The sequence below is a fragment of the Muntiacus reevesi genome, chromosome 14 (genome assembly GCF_963930625.1).
Source record: "Muntiacus reevesi chromosome 14, mMunRee1.1, whole genome shotgun sequence".
In the NCBI taxonomy this organism is placed as follows: domain Eukaryota; kingdom Metazoa; phylum Chordata; class Mammalia; order Artiodactyla; family Cervidae; genus Muntiacus; species Muntiacus reevesi.
This window is the reverse complement of record NC_089262.1, coordinates 36,497,334-36,516,354: the sequence shown is the minus strand read 5'-3', so window position 1 is coordinate 36,516,354 and position 19,021 is coordinate 36,497,334. Positions and strand designations below refer to the sequence as shown.

Sequence of the window (19,021 nt, the reverse complement as noted above, 5' to 3'; positions counted from 1 at the left end):
CATCATAATCAGAAGAAAGTGATCTGAAGATCAGATCATCAGAGTTAATGTTTCAACTGTGCTTCAGAGATGTGCCCCATCAGTCACCTCTGTACTGCGTGGGGTGGGAGGAGTAGGGAAGGGCGGAAAGGGGTTGATGGTTGAAAACCTGCTCCCTGTCTCAGTCCCTCTTTCATGTTTGAAGAAAAGGTAGTGTAACTGAAGGAAACTTTGAAAAAAATATGACTATAGACCAGCACACACATTTTACCAGTGAGCAAACTGAGGCCCAGACATATTCCAGGAAAGGCAAATAGCTATATAAGAAAGTGAATATAATCATGGTTTTCTACACTACCTGGGGCATCAGTTAGCCATTTTACAGTCATTTTGCCAGCATGGTGTAAAATCTGACTACTGAGTTACGTGTGAATTGCAACATAGCTACACTGGGTGAACTGAAGATGATGAAACATGGGGGTTTGCAGGAGAGGAAAATCTTCATGTGCCTCTGTAAAGAAGTTAATAGGTATCATCTAAAGCTGATTAATTTAGATGTAAATAGCGTGGTCAACATAGTATTTAAAAATACAGAGGTTCAATGGAACAGAATACAGAGTCCAGAAATAAAATCACACACCTTTGGTCAATTAATCTTCGACAAAGGAGGCAAGAATATACAGTAGAGAAAAAAACCGTCTCTTCAATAAGTTGTGGGGAAGCTGGACAGCTACATGTAAAAGAATGAAATTAGAACACTACCTAATACCATACACAGAAATAAACTCAAAATGGCTCAAAGACTTAAGTATAAGACATGACAACATAAAACTAGAAGAGAACATAGACAAAACATTCTCTAACATAAATTAAGGCAGTATTTTCTTAGAACAGTCTCTCAAGGCAATAGAAATAAAAGCAAAGATAAACAAATGGAACCTAATCAAACTTATAAGCTTTTGCACAGCAAAGGAAACCATAAAATAAAAAGATGATGTACAAGCTGGGAGGAAATATTTGAAAAAAATGGAACTGGCAAGGTCTTAATTTCCAAAATATACAAACAGCTCATACAACTCAATAACAAAAAAACAGACAACCCAATGAAAAAATGGGCAGAAGACCTAAGCAGATATTTCTCCAAAGAAGACGTACAGATGGCCAATAAGCACATGAAAAGATGCTCAGCATTACTAGTTATTAGAGAAATGCAAATCAAACTACACTGCGGTACCACCTCATTCCAGTCAGAATGGCCACCATTAAAAAGTTTACAAAGGCCAAATGCTGCAGAGGGTGTGGAGAAACGGGAACCCTCTTACAGTTTTGGTGGGAATGTAAATTGGTACAGCCACTATGGAAAACAGTATGGAGGTTCCTCAGAAAACTAAAAGTAGAGTTACCCTGTGAGTTAGCAGTCCCATTCTTGGGCATATATCTGGACAAAATTCTAATTTTAAAATATACAGGCACGCCTATGTTCATAGCAGCACTACTTACAGTAGCCAAGAAATGGAAACCTACATGTCCATTGACGAATGAATAAAGAAGATGTAGTGTGTGTGTGTGTGTGTGTGTGTGTGTGTGTGTGTGTGTGTGTGTGTGTGTGTATATACTGGAGTATTACTCAGCCATAAAAAAGAATAAAATGATGCCATCTGAAACTACATGGATGAGTTTCGAGATCATATTGAGTGAAGTAAGTCCGACAGGGAAAGAAAAATACCTATGATATCACTTACATGTGGTATCTAAGATATGACACAACGAACTTATCTATGAAACAGAAACAGTCTCACAGATGTACATAGAGAACAGAATTCCTGTAAGGAATTCTCTGGCAGTCTGGTGGCTAGAACTCAGCATTTTCACTGCTTAGGGCTCAGGTTTGATCCTTATTTGGAAAACTAAAGTCCCACAAGTCATGTTGCTCAGCCAAAAAAAAAAAAAAACAGAAACAGACTTGTGAAAGCGAGTGAGCAGAGGAGGGTTGAATTGGGAGTTTGGGACTAGTAGATGCAAGCTATTGTATATAGGGTGGATAAACAAGAAGGTCCTATCATATAGCACGGAAAACTATATTTAATACCCTGTAGTAAGCCATAGTAGATAGTAAGGTAAAATTTGTTTTAAAACAAAAAATTTTTAAATGCAGAGGTAAGAAGAGAATGAATGTATAGATGGATATAGAAAAATGCTAAATAAAGTTGAAATTGATTTCCTGTTCAGAGCACATCTAAGGATACAGAGGGGTATCCAGAACTGCTGTTTTCTGTGAATATATTACTTTTTCAACAAACAGAAATAAAACTTGAAAGAATGTATAATATGCATTTGCATCCTATGTATGCCCCCTACCCTTGTTTAAAAAAAAAAAAAAAAAAAAACTCATTTGTCAAGGAGACCCTTCCTTGGAAGATCTAAGGGCGGCGGCTTGAGAAATCAAATCTGTGGCTGGATGTTTCCCAACTAAACCAGTTATGCCTTTGGCTACTCATTTATATTTCTCCCTAAATTACTGTAGGAACACAAGCTGCCTCCACAAAGGTGAAAGCATGATGGAACAAGTTTTGAAATAGCCTGTACTTAGGAGACAATTTCTCTGTTAATTCCTTTTGTCCTATCTTATACCAATTCTAAGTAAGAATCAGCCCCTAACTACTCTTTTTGATGTTTTTTAAAACAGGGAAATGCACATAAAATCATGGAGAAATGTACATTACCTCTAACAGGAAAGCAGTGTGTCAACCGTATCATTACTGAAAAGGTAAAGTGCCTTTCTCTTTTATTTCCTCTAGTGCCTGCTACCTTTTTAAAAAATGTATAAGCACTTCAGAACTTTTTGTTACTTTCTAAAAGTGTATTGCATTGGTAGTCATAGGATTAATTTAATCTGTGGGTAGACTGAATAGGAAGATTCATCAATTTAATGTTTCTGGATGCAGAATTCTTAAGTGAACTTCTCTGGAAATACACATATACACACAAAATTGAACTCCTGCCTTTGGTAACTTTGACAGTGTGATACAATAAAAAAAAAAGTTATAGTGAGCCTTGTACTTGGACTAATACAATAGATGATCTATACAAAGTTAAGAATATATTTATCATTCCTTTCTTCTTTGATTTCCTAAATTGCAAGTACACATTGTTGGATCTCATTTCAGGAAACTCAGTAAAAATTAGGTTTTAACCATTTAGGTGCAAATTGCAGTATGGCCCCACAGTGAACCAAAAACTCTGTTCTTTGGTTCTTGCATAAAGTGGACTTCAGAACACACCTGCGTTTTAGAGGGCCTCTAGGTATTATCTTCTTTGATAGAAAATGGTTACTGGTAAATTGAAACTGAGAGAACAGCATCACTGCAGGTGCTGTAGTTCCTTTCGACCCAGATTTGAACCTGAGATGTTGGAATGACATTGTTCTCGTAAATGAGCCAGGAGGGTGTCATTTTCATTGTTTTGATTCAGTATTTTGATGAACCACAGGACAGAATTCTCTAGATCAAGAGTTGGTTTTTTCGTAATGGTGCTGTTCCTTTTGGCATCAAACAGGTTTAGAACCCTCATTCAGTTGTGGTACGAAGAACCCTAAATCAGCCTTTTGAAGTAGAAGGCTTAGAATACTTTTCAGAAACCACATTTTAAGGAGAGTTTTGTCCTAAAATTGTGCCTGCCCCTAGGGCGGTTTATAGCCATAAAGATGACATGTAGAGAAGAACAAGCGGAGAAAAGAGCACAAATTTAACCTCACCATTTATTCCAAGTCTTAACATTTCTTAAACTCCTCCACAATCATGGACAGGACTTGTTGAAAAGAATCCATTACTTTGAAATCAAAGACAAAACAGTCCTTGATCCTGTTTTCTTTAGTAAAGTACTGTGGTACGGCTTCTCAGGATAATCCCAGCTACATCCTACCCCCAGTCTTCCTCTTCTCCCAGGTAAGCCCTCTCGCTGTATCCCCCCTCATGTGCACCCTCCCCTGGTTCTTACCAGTTTAGTGCTTTCGTGTGGAACAGCTCCCATTCTCCTCTGCCTCCCCAAATCCTACCCATCTTCTAATATAATTTCCAGCTCATCATGAAGAGGTTTCAGATAATTTAGCACTCATAGTTTCATCCTCAGAGTGGCCCACCATTCATTTTGACACTTACCATCTAATATAGGGGCCCCCAGCCCCCGGGTACCCGTCTTAAACCCAGCTGGCACAGCTGGAGGTGAGCACTAAGATGAGCAACCAGAGTTTCATCTGCTTCTTCCCATCGCTCGCTATCTTTCCACGTTACCACCTGAATCATCCCACCCACTACCCCGAGTCTGTGGAAAGATTGTCTTCCACTAAACCAGTCCCTGGTGCCAAAAAAGCTTGGGAACCACTGATTACATGCCTGCATTTTCTCATGACATTACTTATATGTTATTTAAATTTGCTGCCATTTAAAAAAGCTTTCTACCCTTTCTCTTCATCTGCATTATTGTTTTATACATTCTTTCATTTCATAAGTGTTTTTGAGCTCCTTCTCTGAGGCAGACTATTGCCAGCAGTGGGCTCAGAAAGGAGGGCAGTCTGACCCCCAGGAGCACACTCAGGTGAAGCCGACATCAAGCATCCAGAGGTGCCGGCAGTTAGAGTGATGCATGCAGTAAAGTCCACAGGAGAGATGTGGCAGATCAGATGCTGAGCTGGGAACATAGAGGAAAGCTGCTTAGCAGGCTCAAGAGTCTCAGGAAAGCTTCTGAGTGGTATCAGATATAAGCTTTTCTCTCTTTCCCTCTCTCTCTCTGTCTTTTTTGGCCACACTGCGCAGCTTGTAGGATCTTAGTTCCCCAACACCGTGTTTGAACCCAGGCCCTAGTAGTCTCAGTGGTAAAGAATCCTCCTGCCAACACAGGAGACATGGGTTTGATTCTTGGGTTGGGAAGATTCCCTGGAGAAGATAGTGGAAACCCACTCCAGTATCTCTGCCTGGGGAATCCCATGGACAGAGAAGCCTAGCAGGTCGCACTAGTTCATAAGGTCGCAAATAGTCAGACAGGACTGAGGGTCTCAGTGACAACAAAAAACAACTCTCGGCAGTGAAAGCTAAGAGCCCTAGCCACTGGACCACCAGGAATTCCCATCAATTATAAGCTTTTAACTGCAAGGCATTTCACAGTCTGAATCTTTTCTCCTCCAGTCTGTTGCTCTCTTTTTGCCTTAACATTCTCCCCACTTCTGCCGTCGTAAAGGCTGTGAACTATGCGGCATCACTTGCACCTTCCCCCCAACACACACCATGTTCTTCTGGGACTTTGCACATCCTCTCTCTCCCCGGCATGCTCTTACCGCCCTAGCCATCTGACTGATTCCTGCTCGTCTTTTATGTCTCAGCTATGGCTTCTTCTGGCAAACCTTCCCTATCTCTCCCCAAGTCTTGTCGTTGCTTCCCTGAGTCTTAGGACTCCACCCTAACTTAGCACTGTATTGAAATAACCTCTGAGCTCTGCCTGTCTCGCTCATTACTGTTTATCCAACACTGAGCATAATGCTTGACCTCTACACAGTGAATGCCTGTTGAATAAATACCATACCTTCTTTGATGAGAAAATTAATAGATTGAGTGATGAGTCTTGAAAAATAAATATGAGTTTTTATAAGTGAAAATAAGACCAAAGAGGCCCTTCTAGGCAAAAGGAAGAAAATAAGCAGAGTCACAGAGGTACCACAACACAGCTTACTCCAGGACTTTCATGTGGGACAGTGTGGAGCATGGGACAGCATGGAGTGAGGGTGTAGCCAGGGATTTTGAAGGCTGAAGGTGAAAAGCCAATGAGGGGCCAAATTATGAAGGAATGTGAATGTCTTGTTAGTAAATTTCAGTTTTATATGGAAGGCAGTTGGGAACCCTTCATGATTTTTAATGGACTTTGCCCTTGTGGCTCAGTTGATAAAGAATCCGCCTGCAATGTGGGAGACCTGGGTTCCATCCCTAGGTTGGGCAGATCCCCTGGAGAAAGGAGAGGCTACCCACTCCAGTGTTCTGGCCTGGAGAATTCCATGGACTATATAGTCCATGGGGTCACAAAGAGTTGGACACAATTGAGTGAATTTCACTTTCACTTTCTTGATGTTTAATAGTTGGGAGCACCATTGATTAGATTTGCATTTTGTAAAGAGCCATGTGGTTTTTACATAGAGTAGGGGGAGAAGCCATGAGAATCCCCTTCAGGTATCTTGGTCAAAAATATAAAGGTCCTAAACCACAAGACCCAAAGAGAGATTTCATAAAGATTTAGGAGATGGACTCAGCCTAACTTGGTGATGAATGGGGCATAGTCACTAAGGCAGAGGTGATTCCTGAGTTTTCTGGCTAGAGGCGTGATTTACCTCTTTTATCTTTAATGAAGGCTGGCTCTGCAGGAAGAGTAAGAGAGGAGCAAGGGGAGGCAGCCACAAAATAGGTTTTGTTTGCCATACTCAACTTGATATTCCTGAGTAAGGTGACATCCAAAGTATCCAGTCTGAGATTTCTGATAAACAAGTGGAGATGGGTGTCTGGAGCTCAGAGAAGAGTGAAGGAGCTCACACATTGGAAGGAATGTGTGAACTCATTAGCAGACGGGGGTGACTGGAACCTAACCTGTCGGGGGCGTTGTGTAGGTAAAGGGAGCTAGGTGTGGCACTTTGGGTGCCTCAGGAACAGAGTAGGTAGCGTATTCCCCTGTGCTCCGTACATAGAAGATGCTTAAAAAATGCTGCCGTGCTATGAAGTTTAATGACTGTGAACACTCTGCCAGAGCAGATGTGGGACTAGAATTCCATTTTCAGCTCTTAAGGAAAGTTCCATTAGTTGCCTGCCATTTGAAAGAGGCTTCAGAGATATTACGACTCTGCTTTCTTGGTTTTGTGTTGCTAGAATGATGGGATGATAGATGCCTTCCGCAACAGCACTTGGGCTCTGACTAATTGCTTTATCCATAATGCAGCCTGTTATGGTGGTGTAAAAAATAATAAAATTATTCATCTGTAAAACAAAGTAATTGAAATATTATTCTTGGTAGTTGAACAGTTGATTGTAGCTTTTAGATTTTAGTGTCTGTCTTTTATCAAGTTTTTGTTTACACTTTATACGACTAAGTGGGGAATCTCCCTCAATATTTCAGAAGTAGATTTCTCATTTTTTTTTTATTCATAATACTTAGTTTTCTAATGTATGAACCTGAGAGCTAATTAGGGATTGATAAAGATGTTAATAAAAGGTTTTTAAAAGCAATGTCATTTGCCACAGAGTTTATCTTCTTGATCACCGAAGCCTTATACTCATAATACCACAGTTATACACAATAAGGCTCTTTTTCTCTTATTTGTTCCATTTTGATAAATTTGTGGTTGTTCATAATACAAGGGAAAGAATATAGTATGAATGATACTCCAGACACATTTTCTGCAAAGAAAAAGTTGCCAATTAAAAATAAAATTGTAATTGTCATTTTGAATAACCTACTGCATCATACAGACATTCCTCACTAATCATTTTTTTCCCCTCAAAACATATTTCAGCTGAAAAAAGTGTCTTTAGGAACATTAAAATGTGGAAACAAAAAGGTTTGCTGAAATATATCATCCCAAATTTAAATCATCTTTTCCAGTAAAGCCAATCAGGTGTCTATGAATTCATCAAACAAAGCAAATATCACTAGTCCCCTTAATGATTTGCTCCTGTGGAGAAATGTCATTTATCTGGAGACAGATAAGCATTTGGGACTTTAATTTGTGTTCACACACATACGCACATGTGGGAGAAAGATGCCTCTGTGGTGCCCTTGCTATGTCTCAGGCATGAGGCCAGCTGCTCAGAGTAGGTTTGTTATTATATTTGTCCTGTATAACAATCTTGGGAAGTAGGTTTGTTTGACATACATCTACAGATGTGAAGACAGGTTCAGCAAAGATTACGTAGCTATTGTCAGCTGAGCTGGAATTCCAGTTCATCTTGAAAGTCAGGATTCTTTCCACTACATATTGTTGTGTCTTCTTTTTTATCATTTTTTAAATTTCTATTTTATATTGGAGTACACATTGCTGTGTCTTTTTAATAGCCTCCAGGAGTGTGTTTAAAAATGTCAATTTAGGGGTGGACTTCCAAGGTAGGTAATAGAGGTAGAAATAGGTAGAAATTTTCTTCAAAGGTAGAAAATAAAGATTCTAAGGCTGAAAATAATAGTTGAATTTAAGGTGATTCCAGAGAAGAGGAAAGATCTGGGAAGCATAAAATTTAAGTCTGAGGAAGACTGACCTTGAAAACTGAAAGAGGGAACAGTTCCTGTGCATGGGAGGACAACTTACTGTAGAGTCCATGAGTGAATGTTTAGGGAAGCACTTTTGCTTCTTGCAGTTAGAGCTTCCCATTGGTAGGTAATCTGCCTTAGAAAGTGAGCCTTCTACCACTCAGTTCAGTTCAGTCGCTCAATCGTGTCCAGCTCTTTGTGACCCCATGAACCACAGCACGCCAGGCCTCCCTGTCCATCACCAACTCCCGGAGTCCACCCAAACCCATGTCCATCGAGTCGGTAATGCCATCCAACCATCTCATCCTCTGTTGTCCCCTTCTCCTCCTGCTCTCAATCTTTCCCAGCATCAGGGTCTTTTCAAATGAGTTGGCTCTTCTCATCAGGTGGCCAAAATATTGGAGTTTCAACTTCAACATCAGTCCCTCCAGTGAACACCCAGGACTGATCTCCTTTAGGATGGACTGATTGGATCTTCTCGCAGTCCAAGGGACTCTCAAGAGTCTTCTCCAACCTTCTACCACTGGAAGTTTCTAAACAAAGTCCCAGAGACCATCTCAGAAGGATACTTTGAAGAATTCTTGTGTGGAAGATTTTATTGCGTGACTTTGTGGGTCCCTTCTACTCAATTTGTCACTTACCAAGAGTGACCACGCATGTTCTATATCAGACACAGCTGGTTGAATGTACCTGCTTGGGTCAAGCTATACCAATTGGCACCACCGTCACCTAGTATAATCAATCAGAATGTTGAAATGCAGTGTTTAGGGTGAGGTGAGCCTTCTCATGCTTGTCCTAAACGTAAGCATCTTCATTTGATGTCCACACCAGAGGGAGAGTCTCATGCTATGCTTTCAGACCTGTGTGTTTTCGCAGGACTTAAGGGAAAGCTTTGATATTTACCTGGGGGGGGGGGGGTGTCTTTCAGGGCAAACTGTCCCTTTACAGTTAACTCCTAGCTGGGGCTCCCCTGGAGGTCCAGTGGTTAAGACTTAACCTTTCAGTGCAGGGGATTGGGGTTCAGTCCCTGGTCATGGAGTTAAAGTCCCACATGCCTCAGGGCCACAAAACAAACATATATAAGCAACAATGTAACAAATTCAATAAAGGCTTTTAGAAATGGTCCACATGGAGAAATTTAAAAAAAAAAAAAAAACACAATTAACTCCTAGCTACTTCAGAGCACCTGCTTTTATTTCTGGTAATTTACTGAGAAGCATCAGTCAACTTGCCCCCAACATCCCTTTGCTTTCACCTTCTAAATCTCTCCTCCCTCCCTGTTTTTCTTTCTCCTTTTTTTTTCAGATCATTGTTAATCACCAAATTAAATTTTGACCAAAAGCGTTAGATCTAACAAAAGGAAAGTAGTTAAAAAAAAAAAAAAAACTGGTTATAATAGTGGCAAATAAAAAAAAAAATAGTGGCAAATGCCATCAATAGTCAACATTCATTTATTTTCTGGCATCAACAGAGCTCCCCAACTAATTGCCAATTAAAGAGTTGGCATTTATTCTCACCAAAATATAGTAGTTACAGTTGACGTATTTTCATTGCTAATATTCAGTCTTTTACCCTGGGTCTTTTTTGTCTTTAAAAAACTTGTGAGGTTATTTCTGTTTTGTACTATAAAATAATTACAGTGATAGGAATAGTCATTGTCATTTTCTTGATTTTGACAGGCTGTGTTTGATGTGGACAACAAGAAGGGTCTGACTCTTATTGAACTCTGGGAAGGCCTGACAGTGGATGACATAAAAAAGAGCACTGGGTGTGATTTCACAGTAAGTGTTTCTATGAACAAATCCAGCCACTTGTCCTGTACCCCGAGCTTGATTAATGGGTATTTGTGGGACATGAACCATTAATTTGTGATCATTTTTGGAGTTGACCTTTGCAGGAACAGGAGTGGAAGCACGGGTGCCTCCAGTGAGAGCAGGTGGGAGCAGGAACAGGCTCTGACTCAGGGGACGGGGTTGGCTCAGGGATCAGAAGCAGGAGGGGGAGGACCCACCAGGAGCTGCTGCGAACAGCAGGTTGAGCCTGAGCTCTAAGCTATTTGTTGTAACATTCCTTGCAGTCCTCTGTTCCTGGGTTATGTATTGGGCACAGCCAAACTTAATTAACTGAAAAATGTGAGCCACACACAGACAGGTGATACTTCCTTATTTTGAAACGTATCTCTAGAATTTGATTTTCTCTCTGATTAACTTCTTTGCCTGATCATTCCATCTATGGGCGATCCTCGAATGTTGAGCTTTTAACACCACTGGATTGATAATCACAAAATAGATGATTCCTGTATTTGAAGAAAAACTGCGTGCTTTAAAATTCTGACTTACAAAGCATATGAGAACATCAGGAGTATCTACTAAAATCTCCAAATCCCTTTTTTAAACAAAGAGAATAAAGTCCACAAGGTCACTCAGTTGTGTCCGGTTCTTTGCGACCCCATGGACTGTAGCCCTCCAGGCTCTTATGTCCATGGAATTCTCCAGGCAAGAATACTGAAGTCAGTAGCCATTCCCTTCTCCAGGGGATCTTCCCAACCCAGGGACAGAACCTGTGAACCTGTGTCTCCTGCATTGGCCGGTGGATTCTTTACTACTGAGACCAGCTCGGGCCTGATAATATAAATAATCGCCTTTTAATATAAGAGCTTATTTATGAATCACCAATCACCAAACTAATGGGATTGATAAGAGAGTTCAGTCCATTTGGAGTTAATTGAAAGTAAAGGTGAAATGTGTCTGAAAAATGAAGAAATAGACTTTGCTTCTCACATGCTTTTTAAGAACAACTCTACATGTTAAAATGAAATATATTTATAATGAGAAGAAATATTGCAGCTACCCATCCTGGAGAAAGTAATTTAACGAACTGTTAGTCACTCAGTCGTGTCTGACTCTTTGCAACCCTGTGGACTGTAGCCCATCAGGCTTCTTTGTCCGCAGAATTTTCCAGGCAAGAATACTGAAGTGGGTTGCCTTTTCCTTCTCCAGGGGTCTTCCTGACCCAATGAGGATCAACCTGACCCAGTTTGCAGCCAGATTCTTTACCATCTGAGCAACCAAGGAACTTACTTGATAAATCATGCATGTATTTCATACATTTCTTCCTGAGGTACTACATGATTAGCTGGTACCTCTTAGTGCTTAACAAACATCTGTAAACACAATTGTGCTGCATAATTCACTATCCACATATAACTGTTTCTGGTACTGTGTAAAGGTCTTTGTCTATTAACCTTTGAATTTCCTTTCAGAAAAAAGAAGTCTTCCAACAATTCCTTACATGAAAAGCACATCTGTAATTAACTTTTCAGTGACCTCAGTGGGTAACAAATGGGATTTGGAGTAAGAATTCCTTACTCCAGTGATGAAAGCAAACAGTTTGTCTTCCTTAATTAGCTATTCTTTATATTTTTCCCCTCCGTGGATAAGTTAACCTCTTCTTCAACAGATGATATTTTTGAGACATTCTATAGAATGTTCAAGTCTCTGCTACAGAAGGGAATTGTAAAAGAATATCCTCCTTATCAGTTTTTTTTAAGTCATATAGGTAAATTAAGAATGAAAAAGATGGGTTTTTACTGTTTTTGCTTTGTTTGATACATTGAAAAATATCTCTGTGGCCCCTCTCTTATCGCAGTAGCAACCCTCCTCCTCTTTTGGCATTGACATATAATTTTGTTTTCTCCAAATGAGGCTGTTGAAATGAAATGTTAATTTTTATGTCAGCATTGCTCTGAAAATGAAAAGGTCTAGTAGTGTCAGCTAGACCATCTCAACAGAAGAACTAGATTTTGAGGATCTAATGATCAGTGGCATCTCTTTAGACTCTGACAGATGAATCCACATGTATCACATTCTCTGTAAGACTAGAGACTGAAGTGGTCTTATTCGCAAGCTCTGTTTCATAGCTGGGTTATCAGCAAGCTACTTTTAATAACAAAGTACATTGGGAGAGCATCTCTTTATTTGATAATTCAAAAGATATCTCATGATTATTACTGCATAGATAGCATTTTACTCTATGTGACTGCATACCAGTTACTCAAAATCTCTGTTTGACAAAAGGCCACTCAGCCTTCACTGTATACTGAGAAGTGAACATTTTAGAAAGGAATAGTTAGCCCAAAGAAAGGTAAAGACCTCGGTCAAAGTAACTATGAAAATGTGTTGGTAAAAATCCCATATACCTAATAATATGAGCAAGGGACTGGGCAAAAGATATAGAATGTGGATGTGAGCTAATGGAGAAAATCCTGAGAATTTCAAAGAAAAAGACAAATATGACAACATCAGATAACAGGACATGACAAAATTGAGGTTTCAGGGTATTAAAAATAATGGTAATGAAATATTTGAACATTAACAAAAAAAATAGAATGACTAAGACTTTCCTGTATGTCACAGTGCAATTAGCAACAACAGCAAATGTGAAGGGAAAATGTGTCCTTTAGGTATCACTTGAAATACCATCTTAAAAAATTCATAGTAACCATAATGTGAGTAGAAAGGAATTTTCTTTTCAAATACGAAAGTCTCTGTCATGTTATGTCTGAAACTCCAGAGAAAGCTGTAGACGTTTTGTAAAAGAAATGCAAATATTGACTATATTTCAGGAAACTTCCTCATGCTTCTAAAATAAGATTCTGGTCAGGAGTAGTTGACAGCAAAAGAAGCCAACCCATAATGGACAGAGGTCTTGTTCCATATGATCGCTCTCCTTCAAAATGCAATTGTTATAAAGAAAGGGACTTTCCTCTGTATTTCTTGGAGATTGAGTTCCAAATCTATCGAGAGAGATAAACGAGCTGGACAAGCAGAGGTTAAAACATTATCTTATGAAGCCTAGGATGAAGAATGTGGCTTAGATGTATAGCCACATAAGTTTTCCCAATTACAAACCCCTGAAGTGAGAGGGACCTCCACTCCCAGTTATAAGCAGCCTTGAAAAATCAGGCCTTCCACACAGGGGAGAGTCTTTTCTACTGAACTTCTCTCCATGTGGCTGAGAGCCACACAGCACGTGCTCCCTACAGAAGGCTGAGGAAGACGAGTCAGACTGAGTTCCACACACCCTCAGTTCCTCTGCCCAAATCATTCTTAGGGGCACACTTGAGGCCAGAGTATTACACTGATAAGTGTCCTTCCCCATGAGCAGTGGGGAATAAATGCTTCACACCAGCGCTGTTGGTTGGTAAAGCCATACACACGTTCACCCCCTACAGATGCTTGACTGCGATGCTGTGCAAGAATACTTTTCTATTTTTTTTTATAATTTTAGCTCCAAACGTTTTTATGACTAAGGAGTTCTCCGGTTTATTTTTTTTCTAGGGCACTCACATTTCGAAAAAAACTCTCAAATATTCAGAAATAATTCATTTTCAAAGAGCCAAAGTGATATTGCACAGTTTTCATATTAAAGCTGTGACAAGCTAATGAACACGTTAAATTTCTTTACTTGTGGCTATACTTATATCACTCAGAGTGTTACTGCCAGCTACTTCATGGGACAAATAGAAAGAAAAAGGAGATGAGTTCCCTGGTGGCCTAGTGGTTAGGATTCTGCCGCAGCCCAGGTTCAGTCCCTGGTCGGGGGAACTGAGATCATGCAAGCTGTGTGGTGCAGCAAAAAAAAAAAGGAAGGTGGCATCATACCACTTGAATTCCATTATATTCCAAAGTATCTTTTTTAATAAGTAGTTGGTTCAATTGGATATTCATTTCTTTCTTTTCTGATTCATGCTTGAGTTACATAAAATAGGTTTTTCTTTACCACATATATCTGTGAGCCTTTTTGAACTAGAATATTTCTGTTTTATTTTTTAAGTTTTTTGTTTTTTTAATTTAAAAACTTAAAAATAAATTGAATTTATAGTTGAACATCATGTAGTAGAATAAACTTCCAGAGGTTATTAGTTGTCCATGGTTATTTATTAAACACCCAGTGTATTAATATTAATATTATAATATATTAAGCTATGAAATATGAATAAAACAGGACAAATTAGTGTGGTTCCTACTCCCAAGGGCCTTGGTCTTTTCTGTAGGTAGGAATACACCTAAACCACCAGTGGCAACAAATCAAATAAGAATCCTGCCTATTGATATATTTGCAGGGGAATCTGAAAAAAGCCAGCTGCAGGCATTCTTTGCCAAGTTGAATAAATTTGTATTCTCAGTGTCTATTATGAGCTGGTATTATACCAGAATTAAACAGTATATTCTTTGGATTTCAGTGGACTGGGAAGAAAACTTGTTAGCTTATCCTCTGCTCATAAATCATACAGTCCTATGCTTAGCCTGTAGATCACTTGGGCAGGATAATCTGCTTCAGCTTACCTGGATTCACCGTGTTGATGAGACTGTGAGAGAACAAATGAAAGATGGTGGGTTCGTAGCTGTTTTTCTTTACAAAAATAGGCCAAGTCAGTGTACCTAAAAGTTCATCTTCTTTTCTGTTAAAAGTCAAGTTCCACGCTGAGGCTATAAAGGTTACTAAGAGCTCAAAATAGGGCCAGCATGACAAGGAGAAGATCAGATGTTTAGTTTGAAAACATCAAGGTGTCCAGTTTCCTTTTAAAGGCAATGCTGTAAAACACGTATTAGAAAATGACCTGTTTCCAAAGAAGAATTTTATCTCATTAAATTATTTCCATAGATGCTCTGTTGTTTAAAAAAAGAAAGTCAATTGTTTATGAGACACACTCTCTAAATACTCAGAGCCCAGATATCTTTATTCTTTTTGGTAGAATTGAAGATCTGTGACTTTTGTATATAAACATCTTTTATTTTGTCTATTATTATATATCTGTTCTTGGAGCTGGCAAGTTTGAGTGAGCTCTCATTTATCCTAAGCTATGTACCAAGCCATTCTGATCTTTTTTATTCTGGTCATGGCATTTTTAGGTAGAAAAATGGAAGAGAGGACATTAACTTTTGACATTGTGAAGACTTAATAAGAATATTTACAAATGAATAGTAATATTTAACCTCATCATAGCCAAATAATCATCTTCTGTTTTTACTACTGACTTATCCTCTATTAGGAGACCTTTCTTCTAGTTCTTTGAGGCTTATATTGGTCCACTCATTCATTCATTCATTCATTTAACAAAATTTTAAGTGTTTATTCTGAAAGACAAATTAGATCCCCTCCAATTGTCACATCTTTGAAGGGCTCAAAAATCACCTAAATTTTAGTATTCCTTACTGTGCTTTCCATGGAGCCTGTTAACTAAGACTTAATGGATATTTGCCAGATTAACTTTACCTGCTATTACACCTTGAAAGATCCGTCAAAATTAAGCCAGACTACTTACCACCAGGGTTTCCCTGGTATCTCAGATGGTAAAGAATCTGCCTACAATGCGGGAGACCCAAGTTTGATCCCTGGGTTGGGAAGATCCCTGGAGAAAGGCATGGCAGCCCACTCCGGTTTTCTTGCCTGGAGAATTCCATGGACAGAGGAGCCTGATGGGCTATAGTCCATGAGGTCGCAAAGAGTTGGACATGACTGAGCAACTAACACACACACACTGACATTTAGATTTCCTCTTCTACCAGCTTTAGCATTAAATATAGATCTGCCCTCATATTTCTCTTCTTCAAGGTTCCTTGGAATTCATTTGCAATTTGGTACACTGAACATAATCATAGTTAATGTTTAATATTTTTAATGCTGTTACTTCCTTTTTATAATAACCTGGTATCTTTTTACTGCCTTTTTATCATTTCCACTTTGATTATGAAATTTCTGATAAAAGTGTGTTATCCAAAGACTACATTATCTCTTAACAAAATTGTGAATTGACTGGACCTACTTTAAGGATTTTGAAACTCGTGGCTTGCTGCATGGTTCTGTTCTGAGTGAAGTTTCATCAGTTCCAGAGCTCAGGCGGCTGTTCGGGAGAGTTTGGTTAGCTGGGCCCTTGTTCATCTCCCGCTGCTCCTCCTCCACCTCCTCCTGGTTGCAAGTCTTAAATATCTTTAAGAGCTCTAATGCAAGAAGGTTGAGAACTACCAGATACACAAAATGTAAATGGATAGAAGTGTTCTTTTTCTCAGTGGCTCAATAGGGAAAATAATGAGGAAGCTCCAGGTGTGGTCTGTGGCAAGACTACTTGTTGCCTACATCATTCAGTTTTGGAAACTCAAAGCAGAGATGTTTTATACCATGAGGTTTTTTCATAAGTCCATAATTTTTTTTTTCTTTCTTTTACCAGGTTTCACCAAAACTCATACCAATGCGGCAGATCTCAACTTGAAATGTGTAGTAAACCGTTGTTCTAGGCCGTGTGCTCTTCATTTTAACCATATAGGAATTTATTAGAAGGATATCAGTAATCATAATTGTATATCTTACAAAGTTTTTGTCTGGTTTTCTTGTAGCATCTTACTGCTTTTATAGTCATACAGATTTAGTTCTCTCCAGCATGCTATGGCATTTTAATGAATAACCAAAAGGAAAAATATATATGCTTAGTTTATTTGTTTTATAAGTTCTGAGAAGGTCATATTTACTGTTGGTGCTCACATTGGATTTATCTTCATCTTCTGTGGTAGATACATTAAATTGTGCACAATTTGTACCAAGATGGGCCTTTAGGGAGAGTTTCATTGGTATACTTTCCCTCCTAACTAAATCATGACATGTAGAAAAAAAGAAAGAAGGAGGAGAAGAACTCCACTCAAGAGTATACCCAGGGCAGCATTGTTCTAGTCCCGAAAGATAACATTTGTGTGGATTGAATTAGGAGAAATGTTGTCTTAAAGATTAGGTTTTTCCTTCAGCCTTCTCTGTCTTTTTCTTTGGAGCCTCTGACTGTGATTATATCTTAGTGCATCCCTTCTCCCTCCCCACTTTTGGTAACTAAAATAAATGCCCAAGAAGGCAAACAGGAGCATCTCTGTGTGAGAAGTAACCTGGTTTGTGGGAGAGACGGAAGGGTGTAGAGTCTTATTGGTGCTGACATGCAACCAAGAAGTTGCCTTTATAAACAAACCAAATAACTACCTGTGCCTTGCCAAAGATGACAGTTTTTTTTTTTTAAGAAGACTAACTGATTAGTCAGTTTTCTCATTTTCAAACAGGGCACTGTTCCTATGTATCCAGAAAGATCCTTAGAAATCTTTCTGTATGGTATTGTGGGCTTCTTGTATAATACTTCCTCTTAAGCTAAGAGGAGCTGTGGGGTAATTTATCATGAACCTGCAGTAACAATGACAGGAGAGGTTTAGTTTTGGTGTGTTTTTTTTTTTTTTTTTAAGAATTCTTTCTTTTCAGGGTCTCTTTTTTCCTCTCGGGAAAGTTTCTAAATATTGAATGCCTTTTTCTATAGAACAGTGTTCTTTCTTCTGCCCAGGCTTCTTCCTTGAACAAAATACTTTTTATTCAGCTTTATCAAACTAGGGAAAATAACGATGAGCAAATCCAGGATTTGAAGTGCAGTGAACTTCATCCTTAGAAAATAAACATAGTAGATTAGATTTTGTAAGGACCTTCTCCTCCGAGGTATCCTCAGTTATCAAACAGTTCCCCAGGGGCTCTACCAAGCGTCCTGGATATCAAATTGGAGAGACGTCCAGGCACCCTGAAGACAGGCCAGATTGCTGTCCTCTGGACAGAGGTACGCGTGTTACAGGGCAAGATATCATTCCTCTCATACTAGATACAGGCATTTCTGCCAGTTTTTAGCTAATGGCTGTCATTAAATTCACTTTCTCTTCAGATACAGCTACAGCTCTGTCATTTTAGAGGAAAGAGAGGAGAAGCACACTCCATATATAAAATGGTCTTTCTGACTGGCTGCATGTTTGAAAGCTTCCTCTCCCAATACTGGTAAAATGGACTTTCTAGAGAATTTTCATGGTCTGGAGAATAATTTACATCCATGTTAGAGTTATGGTTTGAAAAATGTATGATGCTGATGGTTGCTCTATTTGTAAACTTCTTCATGTTGAGTGGCAAATTCCAAGTAGATTACTTTATATTCTTGATTAAAGAGTACCCTAGGTGTTAGGAAATGCATTAAGAACCACAATAAATATTCCCAATGGATGTCGATCAGTGTGATTGTCCTTTTTCTCATTTGGGAATGGTTTAAACATGGGAGTGATACAACAGAGATTGGTGTGATAGCCAATAATAAAGTTAGCACACTTTACCACTTCTAATCAAATGACTGTTTTTTCTTTTGTTCTTGTCAAAGAAAAGATGTTATCCTTCATGAAAGAACAAGTGAAAATGTTTACCTACATGAATTTTGACTTTGCTCCTTGTCAGAGTCAATCATTTATTTGTCTATAAAAATTGATTATCCCAGATTTCCATGTGTTATTATTTATTCGCATGTATTTAACATTCCTTTGTTGTTGCTGCTTAGTTGCTGAGTCGAGTCCGACTCTTTTGAGACCCCGTGGACTGGATTCCACCAGGCTTCTCTGTTCATGAGATTTCCCAGGCAAGAATCCTGAAGTGGCTTGCCAATTCCCTTCTCCAGGAGATCTTCCAGACCCAGGGATCAAACCCACATCTCTTGCATTGCAGGCAAATTCTTAACTGCTGAACCACCAGGGAAGCCCAGCATTCCTTTAGTAATGAGTGATTTTCCAGTGGTATGTAGATTTTGCTTGCATTTTGAAGTGACCCTACCCAGGTATCTAACCAACATCTATGTTGCCCCTCTCGTAACAGACTCACCCCCTGTCCAAGGAGCTGGGCCAAGGATATGCCTCTTTTGGTTACTCTCCTTTGTCCAGAGTGA

The 19,021-nt window shown here is 39.1% G+C and overlaps 1 protein-coding gene across 2 annotated transcripts in view; it reads left to right on the top strand.

The window, feature by feature from the left end:
- Positions 1-18,315, top strand: part of OXCT1 (3-oxoacid CoA-transferase 1) — a 161,231-nt gene extending 142,916 nt beyond the window's left edge. The window contains exons 15-18 of one of the 2 annotated variants that reach the window (XR_010658981.1): positions 2,666-2,746; positions 9,930-10,031; positions 16,481-17,884; positions 17,987-18,315. Coding sequence is in view for 1 of the 2 variants with exons in the window: in XM_065905191.1 (XP_065761263.1) it covers positions 2,666-2,746; positions 9,930-10,031; positions 16,481-16,522 (225 nt within the window). In the remaining variant the exon portion in view is untranslated. Of the gene's footprint in view, positions 1-2,665; positions 2,747-9,929; positions 10,032-16,480 lie in introns of both variants that reach the window. The other variant, XM_065905191.1, reaches the window with a different exon arrangement.
- The last annotated feature ends 706 nt before the right edge of the window (positions 18,316-19,021 follow it).